The sequence below is a fragment of the Neopsephotus bourkii genome, unplaced genomic scaffold, assembly GCF_033783945.1.
Source record: "Neopsephotus bourkii isolate Nb327-2 ecotype Australia unplaced genomic scaffold, CSIRO-AGI_Nbou_v1 NB_168, whole genome shotgun sequence".
NCBI classification, from domain to species: domain Eukaryota; kingdom Metazoa; phylum Chordata; class Aves; order Psittaciformes; family Psittacidae; genus Neopsephotus; species Neopsephotus bourkii.
Window position 1 is genome coordinate 19200839 of NW_026900684.1, and position 20654 is coordinate 19221492.

Genomic DNA, 20654 nt, shown 5'->3' on the forward strand with positions numbered 1-20654 from the left:
GACTGACTTTCTTCAGTAGCACAGGAAACAGCAATGCAAAGAAAAGAAAAATCACATCACCACCCAGGTTGCTTCTGAGACACTCACAAAGTACTCATAAAAGGTAAAAAGCCCAACACCCTTTCCTCTTAGCCTCCTCAGAGTCTGGTCATTTAGGTTTTCTGTGATCAGGCACTACTATACAGACGACTTCTGATTTTTTTTAATGATGGTAATAAAGGCTTCCATTCATCTCTCATCACACTAAATATTGCATCGATGTTCACACTTACCTTTGCTCTTGCTCTTTTTTTTCATCTACCATGGGAACGAGGAATAGGAACAGAGTGTTTTCCATCTCTATTAATGTCTCTTCAGCCCTCTGCATGGTTTAGGATTACCATAACTGGACAGTGTTAGGATTTGCCTCCCAGCCACTGCATTAAACCTTTGCAGCCTTTCATTTAAAGTACACCAGAACCATCTGCTCAAGTCTGCCCAGAAAATACGCATTCTTACAAATCTCAATATAACTGACATTTTAGAAAACTGACACTTTCCTTTTGTCACTTATAAAGGCTTTCTTTTTTGTTATTCTCAAAGTAGAGAAGCCATCACTAACATATTACTATATCCTTATCTGTAGATTACTTAAAGGAATAAGAAATCAGGGAAAACAAGTACCACTGAAGGTCATCTGAGAAGCACTGACAGTAAGCTAGCCCAGAATTACCTTGATGCATTTTCTACTCTGGGTCAGTTAGGTGATGGAAAATAAATGTATATTCCAAAGGGAAAAATGCAGACTTAATACCCTTTTAAAGAGCAGTTTGTCTGGGTTTTCAAATGCATTTTACTAGATGATTCTCAAAGCAGATTATGGATATCTTCTCAAAAGTCTAACTTCCAGGTGTAGGCAAGTTTGATTATTTTGGAGGGCTCTTGACACAGACAGGGAGATAAGGTCCGAAACAGCTGATCTGGTTCGAAACAAGACAACTTTTTATATTCTAAAATAGACTGGTGAAGTGTTAGATAAGTGGAAATTGTGAATTTGTTTTTGCAGCTCAAGATAGGATATACAACTGAACACAACAGTAAATAAAAACTTGAGACAAACAGGCTGTTCACAGTCCAAGGCTTCAGCACTGTATATACAAAAAAAGGAAATGAACAATGAGAACAGAATTTGTGTTCCGTAATGAACAGGACAAAATGTCAGGACCCTGAGTCCTGAAAAAAACCCACTAAACAGTACAATTCCCTCCATCTGATACTCCAGTGTCAACAAGTCATCTGTTTCTCAGGGCTAAAAAACATATCCTATAACATATTTTACAATCACATACTGTATTATATTATGTATCAAAACTATTTTTCAGAGCCTGTCTGGGTTTTCCATTCCAAACAGCATGCAGAAAAGGTTTCCCAATCTGATTGGTTTGTGGTTCATTGCTAGTGAGTACTGAATTTTTATTTCAGCTAAGATTCATGTATGAGATTTCAGAGCAAAGGAAGCTAGGCAGTGAACCTTAAAAAAACACCTGATTTTGGTTCAGATTTATAATTTGTCTTTGAACTAGAGCTTATATTTTTGAAAGATGACTAATGTTCTTTTAAAGATACAGAATTTACTATATCACTAGTATCAAAAAGGTGAGAGGTCTCTGTAGTCACCTAGTGGAGTTCAAAGGAAGTTGTTGAAACCACATCGTCTCCCTTGCAGTAGCAATAAAACCCTGTGAAGGTTCTTGCTATCCTTATAACCTAAGTGTTTACATTATATCAACTAACATTATCTCTCATTATCCAAACTTGGCAGGTGCTTTAAAGAAAACTGAAAATGTATCACAGCAATGTACTTTTATACAAACAAAATTCAGGGCTGATACTCTGATCTTTGTGTAATGGTCTTTCAGACTGGGAAAAATCCTAACTTCATAAGAAAGAAAAAAATGTATTTCTTCCATACCACATCATTATATGTTTTTATGTTTGAATGCTTGTAACTGACTGTATTCAGAAGAACAACCATATCACCCAAAGGAGATAAAAATATAAGCACAGATCATAGGTTCACAGAACCATAGAATCACTCAGGTTGGAAGGGACCTCTGGAGGTCACTGGTCCAACCTCCTACTCACTGCAAGTCCAAGTCCAAGATCAGATCAGGTTGCTTGGTGTTTGATCCAGTCAGGTACTGAGCTCCATGCTCTGGGCTGGTTGTCTGGGCCCTGCTCCAGTGCCTGGGTGTCCCCATGGGGAACAAGGTTCTCATACTTAGGCTGAGCCTCTCTTGTTTCAATATGGGTCTGTTGTCTCATCCTCCTGCCATGTACTGCTGAGAATAGCCTAGCTCCAACTTCTTCATAGCCTTTGGGGAACTGATGTTAGGTGTCCTCCCTTCCCCAGCCTGAATAAGCCTCTCAGCCTCTCCTCGAAATGATTCAGCTGCTTGTAGCATCTTTCTACATACCCTCTGCCGAGGTGTAAAGGACAATACAAAATGCAAACGGGTGTAGAGGTGAGATTGATATTTCAGAAACTATTCTGTGAAGTATGAATAAACTGCATCCAATGTGAATGAGGCACAACCAGCCAGCTGTGCATGGACTTTAGCAACAGGTCCAGCTCTGGGTCTTTTTGTACTCCTTCAGCAACACAATAATTTCATTTTCATGATTCAGTGATGTTCAACTGGTCTGATTCAATAGCATTTCTATTAAAAGCCAGGTAACCTAATTTACTCATGGATAAAACTAACTGATTTTCAGATATAATATGAAAGGGGCAAAACAAAATCTAGACCCTTTGTGGCCTGACTGCCACTGGTGTTCCTGTGGAGTGGTCTGAGGACCTACAAGCGTGTACATGTATACCTGATAATCTGCAGCTGTCACTTTTTGTCAGGGTTGCTTTGTGGGGTTTTTTTCTTTGGCAATGTGTTTTTCTTCCCTGTGAGGATGGTGAGGCCCTGCCACAGGCTGCCCAGAGAAGATGTGGCTGCCCCATTCCTGGCAGTGTTCAAGGCCAGGCTGGACGGGGCTTGGAGCAACCTGGTCTAGTGAAAGGTGTCCCTGCCCATGGCAGAGAAGGTTGGAACTGGATGATCTGTAGGGTCCCTTCCAACCCAAACCATTCTATGAGTCTGTGATGTATCCAAACAGTTTACAGTGGGAATGTGCTTGAAAGGAGTCCTTGCAGTCTCACTCACCCTCCCACCCTAAGGAAGTTACCATTTTTTGGTGTTAGTGTAAATTGCACTTTGCTTTTCAGGAGCATTGGGTATCAGTGCCAAGAGGACTGATGCAAAGCCTGCTGCAGTTAAACAGAAATATTTCCACTGACCACAAATGTATTCATAACAGCCCTGTCACAGGCCAGACAACTTCACCAGCAAACAGCCACAACACTCCTTCTTTGGAGTAAAACGAATTTATGGGTTTATTTTGCTGCCCTCCTTCCTGCAGGCCTCCTGCTCTCCCTCTGCACCCCCTGGGAGCCCCGAAGGCACTGGGGGTCTCCCCGATTGCTGGTGCGGGTGAGCCACACGAATAGATGTAGCTGTGCCCGAATTTACACAGACCGGCCCTCTCAGCAGCCGTGAGCGGGGTGGCTGTCGCGACAGAACCGTGGATGTCCCACGATCCACCGCCGCCACGCAGCTACAAACGCGTAATCCACCTCCAGCCGCTTTCCGCCTCAGCGGGCAACGACCGCCACCTGCTGGCTCTACTCGGCAGCGCCTCACCTCAGCCCGCCCCGCCTCACCGCGCCGCCCGCCACCGCCCCTCTCCTTCCCCCTCCCGGCCGCCGTCGCTTCTTGGCTGTCCCGCAGCGCTGTGGGGCCATGGGAGGTCTTAACCAGGCGCCAGTTGCTGGCACCATCAGCAGCGGGCAGTGGTGGTGGCTCCCGCATGGTGCTGGCGGCCCGCGGGGCGGGAGGGAACGAACCGCTGCCGCCTGTCTGGGTGAGACGGGCGGCTCAGACGGGGCACCCAGGCCGCCAGCAAAGGCAGCATTAGCTCTGCTAATTGCCCTGCTAATTGCGAATTAGGCGAGGCTTTTAGGAGTGCCTGAAACATGCCAGCGAAGCAAAGAGGGAATATGAGTTTAAGGGCTCTCGGCTGTTAGGGAATCATGAGGCAGGGATACATCTAAGAGCACGTGCTCATACAGCTAATTCAATGGCATATTTTTAACCATATAAAGTCAGGCCTGGCTTCAGAAAGCTGCACAGTAAATTAAGAAACAGATTTGCTTCTTACAATAGCTTAAACAAAAATAAGTCAATAACTACTGCTTGAGGCACTACCTACTATTCATCTAATAGCTGTGTCCCACAGGACAGGTTTCCATAGGCCACATGGTTTCATTTTGTGGATGGGGAAGTTGCATTTTGCAGGGAATCGCATCCTTTTGAAGTTGCAAGATGTTGCCCAGTAATTAACACCATATTCCATATATTTTATATACATATATGTATTTCCGTATCATGAGGCTGGTGGAAATCAGTGAGGATGTTTCAGCTGAACACAGGGAAAAACTACAGTAATCTGCCTTACCATATCAGAAATAAGGTGGGGTTTTTCCAGTTGAGGGAAACACATGTATTATTGGTGCATACTCACGTAGACTGGGCACTGGTTTTCTGCTATGGGCCCAGTGCAGGCAGTCTTTACTTAAAATTGCCCCAAAGCTGCTTGTGTTTCACAGTTACCTCCAGGCTGCCTCCTCTCTATTTTCCTGGACAACTGTGGAAATGAAGAAATGCTTCGTGGGGATGTTTTCTCTGTGAGAAAACAAACACTCCAGTACGAGAAGAATCATAGAATTGTAGGATAGTTAGGGTTGGAAAGGACCCTATTGGAGAGGGTATTGATGTAAAATCTGCGTAAGCTGTACATGACATGTAGGGTCCCAAAAGCTAAAGACAGGCTTAAGGTCACTGTCTGGGTCCCACTAATACCCTGCCAGCTGTAGGTGCTTGGCTCCAGGTGTGTGGGCAGGCTCTGTGGCCCATTAGATGCTCAGCACTTTGAATTTACAATGGCTTTAAACCCCAGAGGACTCGGGCCTGCCAAAGCTGCAGACTAGACATGCTTATTGGCTGTGAAAGGAAAAAATGCTGTTCTTCATACTCTGCCCTACTTCTCAGATATGGTCAAGCCACACTTGGTGGAGAGTTTGGATAATGGTGTTTTGGTTTGAGCTGGAAACAGTGCTGCAAATGTAGTTTGCTGTTTCAAAAACGCTGTTTCAAAAGCCTCAGGACTCAGTGTACTCTCCCACACCTTGCTACCAGTGAGTTTTCCTGGCCAACATATACAAGAGGGAGGAGGATGAGATCTGTCACATGGGCTTTGTGCCAGTTGTGGTCTTGCACCACTCTCTCCAGGCTGCGTTCCTGTTGTATGTTGTGAGGATTTTGTTTTTAAGTATGGCTTTTCTGATTAAAATCAGTTTCAATGCAAAAGAAATGCCTGTTCCTGCAGCTCTCAACAAAACCTGCATGTTAAAAGCCTGTGTTGTTGCTCTGGAATATATGATTCCATGGAGGGTAAAGAGGATTTTCAGGTTTAAAGTCCTGTTATTCAAATCAATTGTCTTTTGTTCTGCCTTTGCATTAACACAGCCTGTCATGGTTTTTCTGCCATACTTCATCTTCTATTTTCAAATCTACATTTTTTCAGGCAATTTGATTTCAAAATTATATTTACATTCTTAACATCTCTTAATGAGCTTATTTCATTGGTGACATAAACCTAATTGTGAGTCACACCAGGGGCACTTTTGCTATGAATATTTCCTCCAATTTAACCTGATCAAAGACTGTTGGGCCATGCAAAAGCACAGCTTCAGATATTGCACTCATGTAGCTTAAGAATGAGTTAAATACTTTAAATAGAAACAGTCTGCTCAAGCTGAGTTAAATTTTTGATAAAGAGACTAGAGGCTGAGTTCAGGCTACCTTTAAAAACGAAGAGCAGTCCTTAATGGATACATTTGGGATGTATTGTACCCTGTTTTCCTTTGCAGGGCATGTCCAAAGGTACAAGTTCCAACAGCTGTTTCCTTAAAGCTAGCCACACTCAATAATACTGATAAATAGTGGATTGGTACTGTCAATATTAAAGAGTTATTTATTTATCTATTTATTTATTAACTGGACTTTCCGTTCCAGGGCTTTCATGTGTTTTACGACTGCTTTTTATGCCTGCTTTCACTGTTTTATCTTCACATTGACCACATTTGCTCAGATGTAAAATGTCATTCAATTACCAAAAGTCCTACCCCGACAATGTGTGTTTCAGAACAGGTTGTCACTGACAACACTGTTACGTGTCTTCTGCTTCGCCCCTTTCTCCGGTGAGCTGTCAGGCGAGGACAGAATGCAGGCTAGGGAGCCACAAACTCAAGTCCTAACCTAATTTCTGCTTGTTGTAGCCCAGATTTTAAAATCTGACTCCTATATTTGCATTCTTTTTTTGCAGGGGTGGTAAGCTTAGCACTCAGCTGCCCAAGGTGTTAGCCCTCAGGTCTTCTCTTTTAAGACAGATAACTTGCAGCAGTAAAAGAGGTATGGTACTGCAAACTGCTTGAGGTGGTATTATAACTTCAGACGTCTTCTGATCAGACCTGATATGCCATGAGTTAATTGCTAGGAGTTAGGAATATAGATGTTAACATTCTCTGTACTGACTTTAAATCATTAGCAAACCACCAAGCTTAGAGCTACTCCTTAATAGACCACTACCAGTCTAGCCCAGCATCAGTTCCAGCATTTGCTAAGAAACATTTAGCATCCCATTTATAGGCTAAAAGATTATTTATTGTAATCCTTGTGCTGCATTTCCAAGAAAAAAAGTAGTTTTTAATCTTGAATATGAATATACAGAAGCCTGTAATAAGCAAGCTCAGGGATAATGCCTTGAGCAATCCAACAAGTCCTCCTAATCCTAAACAGCCTCATCTGAAAACTCCACACATGCTCTTGGGCCAGGGCTCTATTTAAACACAGGCTTAAGCATGTTCTCTTTATATCACGTCCTTGTCAATGGCAGTCCTCTTGGAGTTGGTTTGTTAGCTAGTCTTTGATAATACTAAACTGGGAGGAGTGGCTGACACACCAGAAGGCTGTGCTGCCATTCAGCGAGACCTGGATAGGCTGGAGAGTTGGGCGAGGAGAAATTTGATGAAGTTCAACAAGAGCAAGTGTAGAGTCTTGCATCTGGGGAAGAACAACCCCATGTACCAGTACAGGTTGGGGGTTGACCTGCTGGAAAGTAGTAAAGGGGAAAGGGACCCGGGGGTCCTGGTGGATAGGAGGGTGACCATGAGCCAGCAATGTGCCTTTGTGGCCAAGAAGGCCAATGGCATCCTAGGGTGTATTAGAAAGGTTGTGGTTAGTAGGTCAAGAGAGGTTCTCCTCCCCCTCTATTCTTCCGTGATGAGGCCACATCTGGAATACTGTGTCCAGTTCTGGGCCCCTCAGTTCAAGAAGGACAGGGAATTGCTTGAAAGAGTCCAGCACAGAGCCACAAAGATGATTAAGGGAGTGGAACACCTCCCTTATGAGGAGAGGCTGAGGGAGCTGGGTCTCTTTAGCTTAGAGGAGACTGAGGGGTGACCTCATCAATGTTTACAAATATGTAAGCGTGAGTGTCAGGATGATGAAGCTAGTTTTTTTTCAGTGATGTCCAGTGATAGAACAAGGGGCAATGGGTGTAAACTGGAGCATAGGAGGTTCCATGTGAACATCAGGAAAAACTTCTTTACTGTGAGAGTGACAGCAATGGAACAGGTTGCCCAGGGGGGTTGTGGAGTCTCCTACGTTGGAGATATTCAAGGCCCGCCTGGACAAATTCCTATGTGATGTACTTTAGGTTACCCTGCTCTTGCAGGGGGGTTGGACCAGATGATCTTTTGAGTTCCCTTCCAACCCTTGGGATTCTGTGATTCTGTGATAATTGCTGGGCTGCTACTTGATCTGTTTCTGTCATTTACAGCTGCTTGCCTGTCTTTGATGCTGTAGTACTGTATGTTGCTGGTGAGGTCAGTGTTAGCTCATGTAGTCGGTTGTGTTGCTCCTTCTATTAGAGAGAAACCCTGGTCTTGCTGTTCCCTGATCCTCAGAGAGGAAGCTCTGTCGGAGCACTATCTTTCTGGTTGTGCTTGTGAGGGAGTTAAGTGTCCTGCTATGTCTTGCACTACTGAATGCTTGGCAAGAGGGGGTGCCTGTCTCACTTGGTGCTGCAGGGGTGTGCTGGAAAGGATGGAGTTTCAGTCTCTTTCTCACCCTCACCCTCTGACTGTTGGCAGTGCTTAGCTGTAAATACCACTTTTACTTAGTTCCCCCTGCTAGTCTCTGTATGACACATAAAACTGTCAACGATCTATGTGTCCCAACTAGAGGGATGGTGTAAGTAACTTTGCTATTTGTCTGCAAAACTCAAAAGTCTTAAGTCTTTTTATTCTGCTAATTTTATGTGTCTCAGACTTGCACAGAGTTGCTTCTGGCTTCAAGACAGGTAACGAGAAGAGTGTTTAATCTTTAATCTTATGCTTGAGAGTTGCATTTAATTTTTGGCAAATATTTATTCATGGAGTCTCTAATTTATAGACACAGACAAAAGCCTATATAGCTAGAGGACACCAAAACAGAGGAAACATTAAGCAAAAGCACAGCTTTTTTTTATACCCAATTAAGAAATATTATCCTAATGAAAACTCTCAAGGAAGTGGAGACTCAGTGAGCAAAATCAGATCAAAGAGACTCAACAAAATCCTATTTTATGTGGAACATGTTATTAATCAATTAAAAGGTGTGTATTGTGTGAGGGAGCAGCACAGTGCTAGCAGCAGAAATACTGAGAGGTTCAGCTTGTTGGTTTTAGCATCTTCCTAGCTTATCCTGCTGTTTTCTCAGGAATCATTTTCAAAGTAAAGCATATCTGAATTTAATGTGAGTGCACTGGTAAGATCTCAGTAGACAAAACCAATCACTTAAGGATAGATGCTGGTACTATTTTGTGTTGTGTACTCTTGTTGTTGTTTGAAGCGGTGTAAATCTCTATTAATGCCACATAAGTGGAACTAATCTGGTCTTATTTGTATTTTGATTTCTACTGTAAGGAGCTCCTAGTAAGATAGTGATTTCAGAGGTAAATGTCTATTTCCTTACTGGATTATGGAACACTAACAAAACTACTGCAACTGGAAGCAAAGTTTAGCAGCAAAACATGACCTGGGAAGAAAAATGTGAAGTTCTCATGCACTAATATTGGTCTGGAAATACTTCAGGGTTCACTGTCTCTCTAACTGAAATGTTTTGCCACTAACTTGCTAAGTGAAAAATGAAATCGGTTTCAGCATTGACAAAAGAATAAAGTATGACCCTAAGAAAGGCTGTACTAAGATAGGAAAAGAAAATCACTACTAGACCTAACAGACATTTGTTCCACCATCAGAAATGCAATAATACCTTCTTCAGGATGCCATCCAATCTGCATGGGGGGACTTCCCGAGACAGTGGTTATAGATACAACTTTATATTTTTAAAACATCAACAAACCAATAGCACCTTAATTGAATGTTCTTTCATGAAATCCTTTGACTGCTTTTAAAAATCCACTTTGGCTTCACAGACTTCCAAATATGGCACAATTTCTGTTTGTGGAAGCACTACCCTGAGTCTTCCTCCCCCCCCCCCCCCTTAAAACCTATTTTGTTTTGATGCCTTTTTGTCATAATAAGATAGACCAAATAATGAATGACTTCGCATCCCTCCTGTTCTTCACCTTCTATTTTTACTTTTCATCTCTTTAGGATGTAGTAATGAAACTAAATTCTGTATTTAAACTGTAGACTAACCATAAACTCATATACAGCAACAAGGAGTCAATGTACTGAAATGGTGGTGATTTCTGTTTGTCCTCTAGTCCTTGCCTAATAATTTCATGCATTTGACTTACTTGTTTAGTTCATGCTTGCTACTAAATTGGCATATTCAAAGAGCTAATCACAATGATTCCAAGCTCTTTTTCCTGATTATGGTTAATTTAGGTAGTCGTACTGTATGTATAAGGCTGTCTTTGTTTGTGTCTGGCTCTGCATTATAAGACCGTGTTCTGACAGAAAAAAAAAAAAGGTGGAAATTCAGCATCATGAGATTTTTGCAATTCTTCAATATCAGCTTTTGGTTCACTGCACAAAATGATGGCTATCTCCCTATTCACTTACTCTCCTTCTCATTAATATCTTAATATAATGTCTGTTACATATACATATGGGATTCTGCTGATAAACTCTTTCTTGAGAAAGCTAGCTGGTCTTTCACCTCTCTGATTTATGCCTTATTAATCCATATGAAGTCTATCCTCTTGCTGTGTGACAGATTGCCTTTTTTCCCTGTACTGGCATTTGCCGAGTGACCTTGCCAAAAACCTCTGAAAATCAGCCCTTTATCTGCCTGCTTCTGATTCAGAGAATGCTAATAGATTTCTGTGGCATAATTTCTCTGTACAAATCTCTTGTGAGCCATTATTCAGTTTATAATATGTACTTAATTTCTGTTCTCTACTGTAGCTTTTATTAAGTTCCCTGGTTTCAAAATATGATTTAACAGTTTGCCGTTTCTTGCAACCTTTTTAGAGTCCTTTCTTGCGAACCTGGCCTTGCAGTCACCAGCTCCTACATCCTGTGTTGCAGTGGTCAAAAGTTTGATGATTTCATATATGACTTCCTTCTCTGTATCAATAGCCAGTGGCACAGGCCAGCGTGAACTATGGCACATTATTGCCGTGTGTGGCTTTGATCTCAAAGTGCACTGCAAAACACAGCCTACCTGTTCTCATGCTGGGCAAAGGGAGGAGAAGTAGAAGTGTCTATCCATAAAGTGAAAGTTATGGGTAGGTAAAAATATTACTAAACAATCCTTTGAATTCTAGATAAACAGTTTCTGTAACCTGAAATACAGATGTGTTTTAAGACTTGTCATTACTGCAGTCTAGAAGAGCTTCTTTGTTCTTGGTGCTCCAAGAAAAAGTTAGATTGCAATATAAATATATGTAGAGATGGAGAAAAGATTGTCTGTTGTTAAGAGGTAGCTGAAGCACAAAGACTTATGGCCCAAGACTACGTTGGCAGCATGAAACTGAACTTATTGTTGGAACTTGGTCTGATCCCTAAATTATGGGTTTAAATTTCCTCTGTAAGTATTATATCTCATCTTAGTGTGGAAAATGTTGTTTGTACTTTTAATTATATTTGTCTTCTCTGTCTTGCAGAAACTGGTGTGCTTATGTCCATACCAGACTCATACCTACAGTGGTAGTGGATAACTTGGAAACCTTCTCATCAGGCAGAGCAAAGCCTTGGACTTGGTGTATTGGATCGTGTGCTCAAAGGTGTGTAGAACAAGAAGAAAGAGAACTTGCAAGTTTGTTATTGCCAGCTGCATAATTCATACAGCCATAACTTTAGAAGTGAAAATGAAAACAGACAGGATCATATTAGCATGTTTCCAGGACTCATCTTCACATGTCCTTATAGCAAGTATAAAAGCTCATGAATTGTCCCTATAGCAAGTGTAAAAGCTCATGACTTGGCATGCCTTCACTCTGGCACCCTCTGATCAGTTCAAAGTTTTCAAGTAAGCCTGCTCCACTCTTCCAGAGTATTGCAAAGGAAGGTGCACATGTACAAAGCTTTAAAGTGTATGTAGGCAAGGAAGTCCTTTCTGTGCAGTTTTCCAAGCTTCTGCTCTGTTGGAGCAAAAGGCTTCCCCTAAGAGGCATAAATATTTTTATTATCTTTGTGCTGGGTGCTTATTTCTGTCACAGGTTTGGTTAAGCAGTGAACCTAGAAAAAGTAATTGGCCTGGATACAAGTTGTAAATAATGTCTCTACTAACCATATTCAGATTGTCCTTTCTGGTTCAGGTGCCCCATTCTATTCTTCAAACTTCACATTTCAGTAGTAAGTGAAATTGGGTTTCCAGGGCCTGTGCCTAGAAAATGGCAATCCAAACCAGAACAACAGAACAGAGATTCTAGTATGTTTTTCCCTTGAAATATTTCAGAAACCTCTTACAAATCAGTATGGCTATTTTAAGAGTTGTCCTCTAGATGGTATGGTAGCACATGCCTGAGGTTTTGAGGTGAAACTGGGAATAGAGTATCCTTAGGATCTGGTAACTGAAAATAAAATCAGTTGTATTTCAAAACTATGGAATGGACCCTATGGCTGACAGGTTGTCTTTTTTTTTTTTTTCTTTTTATTTTCTGATTTGATCTAGAAGATTGCAATAACTCCAATTTTTATTTTTTTTTCATGAAAATTAGCTCCTTGTACTGTTCCTGTAAATAAGTTTCTCCTCTATAAATTTCTGAGGCTTCTCTGCATGGAGAGTTATTTTTGAAATCATTATTCCTGATTAACTCCTTTCATGGTCATTTACTTTGTTCTTATAAGTGCATTCAGGAGTGGATTATGCTAATGCAGAATAAGATAGTTTGATCATAAAATAAGACCATGCATACAGCAAAATAACTGAGAACTCTGTTGATTTCAGTTCATCTTAATGTTTTTTGAGTTCTTGCTGCTGAAAAAGCCACTTCTCAGAGGCAAAGCTAGTGCTTCGAGTCCTTCGAGTGCTTCCAGCTCCGAGTGGAAACACTCTTTATTGGATTAATATTTGTATAATCTTGGTTAAAATAATCAAAATGGAAGGCTTCTGGTGCACACTAAATGTTAACTGGCATGGTATAAATTCATTGTGATTGGTTTTTTTTTCAGTGATTTCAAAGAAAACAGTATATCACAACTGTATTTTGACTCATTCTGTCCAGTTTAGTAGATAGTAATTGTAATATCTTCCATAAAAAGATAGCATTATTTGATTCCTGAATAGGATATTCAGGAAAGAAGTCTGACAGCACTAGAAAGACATCAGGTTCCTTTTATATCTATGCAGATGGTCTGAAGGCTGCAATATTAAAATTGTGATTGCTATTGAAACACCAAACCCTAGTTAGGCTTCACTTTCAGTTTCAAGCAGTTAGTGAAAGGATATGCTTGACATATAAGATAACATAATGCAATTGATACAGGTATCCTACAACTCCTGTTTGGTCACTTAAACTAGGTTTAAAATGTTCTTGTTCTGCAGGTCCCAGACAGCAACACACCAAGCCTACAGAATCAAACATAAAATAGTAACATCACTGGAGTGGAAGTGCTGTCCTGGATACAGTGGGCAAAGCTGCCAATCCAAAGGTATGTAGAGCTATAAGAATTTGAAACTCTTTATTTCAACAAAAGAAAAAAAAAGTGCAGTCTGACTTGTTAGCAAATCCTCTGCTGAAAATCATTACAGTCTCTCCTGTTAAATTCAAATCAGGAGAGATGCACATTAAATTAAAATGCTTGGGATTTTGACTCTTCCCTGCACGTGAATTTCCAGAGTAGCTAAGCAGAATGTCCTTTTGTTTCTTCCACTCTAAATACAACTCTAAATAAAATGTTCTCAAAATCTTTAGTCCTATTCTATTTTGCTAATATGAAGCTTGCAGTGTGTTTGGTGTTTCTACTTTTGACCTTTTAGTTACTGAATTTTGCAGTGATGGAGATATTAAATCCAGGTCCTCTATTGAATGCTTGCTGTAAAATTCATCTGCAGCACTGTGACTCTTTTGGCTTTCAGTTTCAGGTTCTAAGAATATATTTTAGGTATGATAAAATAATATATCAACATTGTTTCCCTCTGAATCGAGTAGGACTTTCTTTGTTCATTTTAACAGTGACTGAATTTTACTAGGTATTACACATGATCCCTGTAAAAGTGTGCCCTTTTTTGACAGACTAGAGTGTTTTACCTCTGCCCTGGTGATCAAACGTATGGCAGTGTACTGTAGTTTAATGTCTGTATAATAGCTATTTCTTTGCTGCTGACCTTAAACAAGCAGGCCTTGAAAAATAAGATATGGCATCAGCATACATATTTTAAATGAATGAATATTACAAGAAAGGCCATTAGATGTGGTAGGGAATTCAATCAGCAGTGGTAAAGTAGAAGCTGTGATTAAAAATTAATGTAGAGGAATGAAGAGAAATCACTGTTATTCACATCCAGGAGAGAAATTTCAATACTGAAGAGCCAGAACCACAGCAGGCACAGAATTCTCTTCTGTGCAGCTGAGCGTGGAGTCAGATATTAACATAGGACACAATCAGCAAGGCTGTTCAGTGAGCAGGGATCAGGTGTTTTAAAGGTTTGCTTTTAAAAAAAATGTAAACATTAGCAAAAATAGATTTTAAAATGCTTATTGAAGGGGGAGGCTACAGCTGATAAAATTGAAATGGCATCAAAATAGGGAAGCATTGACCAGGAAAAAAAGCTGTATAACTCGATTTGTAGTGGCATCTGCATAAAAATAAGAATAAAGGAAAATGTTGTCAAGTGTTAGAGAAGCAGGCTTGAAATTACATCTCCTGGGTCCTGTTTTCAAACCTCTTCTGGCTTGCTGAATAATTTGGGAAAGCCACTTATAATCTGCATACGCAAGTTTACCCATCTAGAAAATTGAGATGACACTTATCTCACAGGGGCACTGGGATATTTAATTAATTAATGCTTGTAGAAGTGCTTAAAAAGATTGGGATGAAAGGTGTTATGTCAGAAAGGCTCTTCTTCCCCGCTTCTGGAATCATGCCTCCCATGAGGAGCGGACCACCAGCGCAAGCCCTGCTGTATTATTCAATTCCCACGAAGGGATGTCAGCTAATGAACAGCTGGGAGCCCGTCTTGTCTGCAGGCACTTCGTTTCTACAACAGCAGGGGGAGAGACGTTGTAAGCTTTGGCTGGGGCTCTCCAGAGGCTCTGAGCTCTCCGCTTGGCCTCTCTGCACTTCATCTTCTCAACAACAGAACTCTTATCGAAGGGTGCCAAGAGAACTGGGGAATTGTGACAGTATGATTTAGACCCTGGGAAGGCACTTTGAGTGTGATGTGTGTTGCTTGTAGGAAATGCTAGTTTGAAATGCCTTCTGGTTGAACTTCTCTCTCAAACCAAGTGAAATCATACATAACTATTTCAGTCTGACAGTTTAGGCAGGAGGAAACACTTGTCACCATCTGATAGTTATTACAAGACATCTGTAAACTATATTTGGTAGCCTTATTGTAACTGCTTGGCTACAGATGCTTCTCAAGGTAATGCAGTAGTGAGTGAGACAGAGGAGCCTCTGGGAAGACACATGTTCAGATCACTGTTTCTAACTTTACTTCCTATGCAGCAACACATGACCAAATTAGATAAGAAATGGATCCTAGTCCAGCATGGACAGTGAAACTTTTTCAGAAGGGAAAAATACAGACATAATTTCTTACAAGTCTCATGAAGCAGTGCAGTATGGATTATTCGACAAATAAAACATTATTGTTTTGATTTGGGGATACCAAATGCCTAAATTGGGGCAAAACTGCTAAGATGAAAGGGTTTATAATTTCTAGGTTGAAAGATTCATGATGTCATTTTTATTAAACACAGCTTCATTTTTCTCCAGCTTAAGGATGAAAAATTAAAATAATGTGCATGTAGTAATGTCTGAAGGTAAGAAATCCAGTTTGCTCATCTACATGTGTTCTTTTAACACTATATTATGTCAAAAATGATTTAAAGAACTGGAAGTGCATCTTCAAATATAGGTCATGCAGTATTCGAATTCAGCTTTCCTGTAGACTGAGACTGAGGTGAGTTAATGTGTATGAATTCATTTCCATCTGCCTTGGCTGTGGTTTAGAGCAAACAGCTGGTGCTCAGAGTTGCTGACAATGCCATAGCCATTGCTAGCACTGAATTCTCTCTCATGGTAGTGATGTAATTTCTCCAGCAGATGGCTGTAAAATATTCCACACAGGAGTGAGTACTATCCTCTGCTCGGAGTGAGCCGCAGACACAAAAGGTAGCAATTCCCCTTGAAACACAGGGAATAGCAGGAAACTACCAAATTCCCCACAGGCATTCCCCTTCAACTACTCCTGCTTCATAAAAAATATATTGAGGAAAAAAAGATCCAATTTCCATTTTTTTAATATTTTCTGAAATCATTTTGCATTTTATGTTTAAAAATACATGGGTCAATAAATTATACATCTAGGCCAATATATTCAATAATAGGAGCCTAATATTAAATTCCTATGTGCATTACCTGATACCCAGAAGTGTTGAAGACCCCAAAGCTCCTGGAGAAACTGGGAGAACCCATTGCTCAGCACTTCGAATTGCTGCCTCTTTTTGTTGTTGTTGATGTTGCTTTGTTACTGTAAATGGCACCTGTAAGGTGGGTCTGGTAGTCCAATTTTTGTTTTATGTTTTCTTTTTAGCTTAAAATGAACATAGAAGATCCAGTTTTTAAAAGGTCTCATGCAAATTATTTTATGACTATTGCTACCCTAAAGCATACATATATTAGAGTTTCAGTCTGGTGCTCCCATCACATCTGCTGCTCTTCAGCATCTAGGATGGGGAATCTCAGCTAAGGGACCAAGCAGTACATGAGACTTAATCACTATATGATGTGTCAGAGCACTTCCTTTGGAAACGGACTGAGGCACGCTAGAAGAATTATATAGTAGAAGCTATATTGCCAGTGACTCTCCTGAGTTTGCTTCACAAATGAAACACCTGAATTTCTAATGCTGCTTAAGTACCTTTCCTATACAGTGATGACATTTAATAACTGTACAATATGCTTTATTGTCTTGTAGGAATTCTATGTGTATGTATCACTGGTTACTCTTGCTGCTTTTCGAAGTGGCATAATGCACTCTTGGCTTGCTCTATTACTGGGATGCTCCAACAGAGTGATACTGTATCGTGGATCTTGCAGAGATTTAAGTTACCTGAACAGTTTTAAACCATTAGTAAAACAAGCACACAGCCATAAATATATATATCCTTGAAAATCCTAAAGTGACTAAAACTAAGGCTTTTAGGTATTCCACAATGTGAGGCTGTGAGTGGGGCAATTGATTTAATAGGGAGGATGAGAGATAAGATGGATAGTATAAAAAACCCAGGTGCCTGTATCATTAACAGTGGTAGTGAATACATTTAGAGCAATAGAAAGATCGGTAAATGAAAGAATAAAAGAACATTGATCCACTGGTCCTTATTACATGCAAGTAACTGACTCCCTTGTCATAGATTATATCATCACATCACCATCTGATAAATCCTGTGTAATGAATTGGACTGAATGCAAGTATTTAACTCCTGTCAATAACCATGCCCCAGAAGGATAACTGAAGTTATTGAAATAAAAACTATTTGAGGATTTTGTATTTATCAGTTGATTTAAATAAATTCTGTGAAATTTTCAGTCCACAAATTCAGTGACCTTTCCTTTGAGTTTGTGTGCTAATTGTTACTCCCACCCCCCCTTAATTTGCAACATAAACCATTTTACAGCACCTTTAAGTGTAATCTGTTGATCTTCATATATACTGCTAAGAAGCTGATGAAACAAAGGGAATTTCTTCATTCAGCATTTCATTCTGTTTCCTTGGAAACTCAAATTACGGCCAAACTAGTCTTAATATTTGAACTGGAAAATAATGTCACCATACCAAAGTTATTCTGCTTCTACTGTACTAAAGACTGAAAATCACACGAGTGACATTCCCTAGATGTATTCCAGCTGGAACAGCATTCACTTCAAAATGCTTCATGAACTGAGCAAGCATATAAGTTGCTAAGCCGCTGGCCATCATATTTGAAAAATCATGGCAGTCAGGTGAAGTTCCCGACGACTGGAAAAAGGGAAATATAACCCCCATTTTCAAGAAGGGGAAAATGGATGACCCAGGGAATTACAGACCAGTCAGTCTCACCTCTGTGCCTGGCAAAATCTTGGAGCAGATTCTCCTGGAAGGCATGCTAAGGCACATGAAAAACAACAAGGTGCTTGGTGACAGCCAGCATGGCTTCACCAAGGGGAAATCCTGCCTGACCAATTTGGTGGCCTTCTATGATGGGGCTACAGAACTGATGGACAGGGGTAGAGCAGTTGATGTCATCTACCTGGACTTGTGTAAAGTGTTCGACACTGTCCCACACAACATCCTTGTCTCTAAATTGGAGAGACATCAATTTGATGAATGGACCACTTGGTGGATAAAGAACTGGCTGGATGGCTGCACACAAAGAGTTGTGGTCAGTGGCTCAGTGTCTGGCTGGAGACCAGTAACGAGTGGTGTCCCTCAGGGATCAGTGTTGGGACTGGTCTTGTTCAACATCTTCGTCACTTACATGGACAGTGGGATTCAGTGCTCCCTCAGCAGGTTTGCCGATGACACCAAGCTGTGTGGTTTGGTTGATACGCTGGAGGGAAGGAATGCCATCCAGAGGGACCTTGACACGCTTGTGAGGTGGGCTGATGCCAACCTCATGAAGTTTAACCATGCCAAGTACAAGGTCCTACACCTGGGTTGGAGCAATCCCAGGCACAGCTACAGGCTGGGCAGAGAAGAGATTCAGAGCAGCCCTGCGGAGAAGGACTTGGGGGTGTTGGTTGATGAGAAAATGAACATGAGCCGGCTTCAGTGTGTGCTTGCAGCCCAGAAAGCCAACCGTATCCTGGGCTGCATCAAAAGGAGTGTGACCAGCAGGTTGAAGGAGGTGATCCTGCCCCTTTACTCTGCTCTCGTGAGACCTCACTTGGAGTATTGTGTGCAGTTCTGGTGTCCTCAACATGAAAAGGACATGGATCTGTTGGAACAAGTCCAGAGGAGGGCCACGAGAATGATCAGGGGACTGGAGCACCTCCCATATGAAGATCGGCTGAGAAAGTTGGGGCTGTTCAGCCTGGAGAAGAGAAAGCTGCGTGGAGACCTCATGGCAGCCTTCCAGTATCTGAAGGGGGCTATAGGGATGCTGGGGATGGACTCTTCATTAGGGACTGTAGTGATAGGACAAGGGGTAATGGGTTAAAACTTAAACAGGGGAAGTATAGATTGGATATAAGGAGGAAATTCTTTTCTGTTAGGGTGGTGAGGTACTGGAACAGGTTGTCCAGGGAGGTTGTGAATGCTCCATCGCTGGCAGTGTTCAAGGCTAGGTTGGACGAGGTCTTGGGTAATATGGTTTAGAGCAAGGTGTCCCTGCCCATGGCAGGGGGGTTGGAACTTGATGATCTTAAGGTCCTTTCCAACCCTAACTAATCTATAATTCTATGATTCTATAAAAATTGGTCTGAATTTACAGTAGAAAATGTGCAATCTACTTTGTACGTATTTTTTTATTTGTTTTTTGGGTGCTTTTTTTTTTCTTTAACAATAACGAAATCAAAGCAACACAATTAAGCCTAATGGCTGGAAAAGTAAGTCAGGAAGGTGGAAATCTCAGTTCAGTTCCAGCTATCCTGTCAATTGTTCCCTACTTTTTGTGAGTGAAGGTACTTTATTTTTCTGAACCTTGGTTTTCCCAACTGTAATATTGAAATAATAATAATGGTACTGTAGCTTTTTGCAAATTGCCTTGGAATCTTTGGGCTGAGATGTAAAGTAAGCTCAGCAAATCCCATCTGTTACAACCAGAGGAAATATTTAAAAACTTATTCCCCTTGTAAAGTTTTTAAATGCATGTACCAGTTGCAAATCTCAGGTGATATTTATTGGAATTTGGTGAAGTTTTGAAATGTTTTTATTTTCTAGGTGCTGTAACAATGTAATATCCCCATTGGCTTTTGTAGGAAGATTTATATGGTCAAAGATTTGTGTAATCTGTAATCTGTTAAAAAAATGAATCATCAGTTTCAATACACCTAATTCTGCTGCTATAAAAAAGTAATAATTAATTTCACAGCTGACAATCACTGTATTGCTTTTGTACTATTTTTATATTGATCTAAAATATTTCCTTAGGATTTTTTAGCCCTGGAGATTGCAAACTTCTGTTCATTATAGAGCAAATTTTGACACTTTAATGTTAATACCAACCCTCTCTTATAGATGGACTAAGCAGATAATAAGAATCACTGCAAATTATTAGGCTTTGATAAAGTTGTTACAGAACAGAAAGAGAAAGCAACTGTTGTGGAATCATGATTGTCATGTTCAGGGTTTCACTCACGTCCTTTCCTTTTTCTCCCTCTTTTGGCTCAAGAGCAACAATCACTTATACACAGCAACCAGGCTGAAAGCAGCAGAACTGTCAGTGAGAGAACACCAGGACCTCCTCAGGACCCCAATGGACCAGGTCAGCTGTTATAATTGCTGTCACATCTAACCCAATCACTGACCACATGACTAAGATCACTGCAAGAACAATTTGGGAAAAATCCCTGTGTGCTGAAAGGACCTAAATGAGTCATTAGAGTTTCTAGTCATAGTTCAGTGGTATGTTTCTCTGGTAAAGACAGGCAGAAGAAACTGAATTTAAAGGTAACAGTAAGTTAGCATTTATAGAGTGTCTTGTGTCTTGGTGCTGGGATATTCATGCATGCTGGGAGAATGGGATGTCAGAATTGAGACTGCCACAGGGTTTTTATGGAGACAGTACACATGTATGTGTTTATGTCCATATATGTGGGGAGGGAGGAGGAGAGCTCCATGTTAATTGCTTTTCATTTCTTTTTAAATCAAATGGGGTCAGTTTAGAAGGAGAAATAC

General features: G+C 40.7%; 1 protein-coding gene across 1 annotated transcript in view; it reads left to right on the forward strand.

Annotated features, from left to right (window-relative positions):
• The window catches only part of MMRN1 (multimerin 1), a 45494-nt gene that overhangs the window by 6457 nt on the left and 18383 nt on the right, over window positions 1–20654 (forward strand). The window contains exons 2-4 of the mRNA XM_061374886.1: window positions 11269–11388; window positions 13152–13258; window positions 20149–20241. Coding sequence (XP_061230870.1) covers window positions 11269–11388; window positions 13152–13258; window positions 20149–20241 — 320 coding nt within the window. The remainder of the gene's footprint in view (window positions 1–11268; window positions 11389–13151; window positions 13259–20148; window positions 20242–20654) is intronic.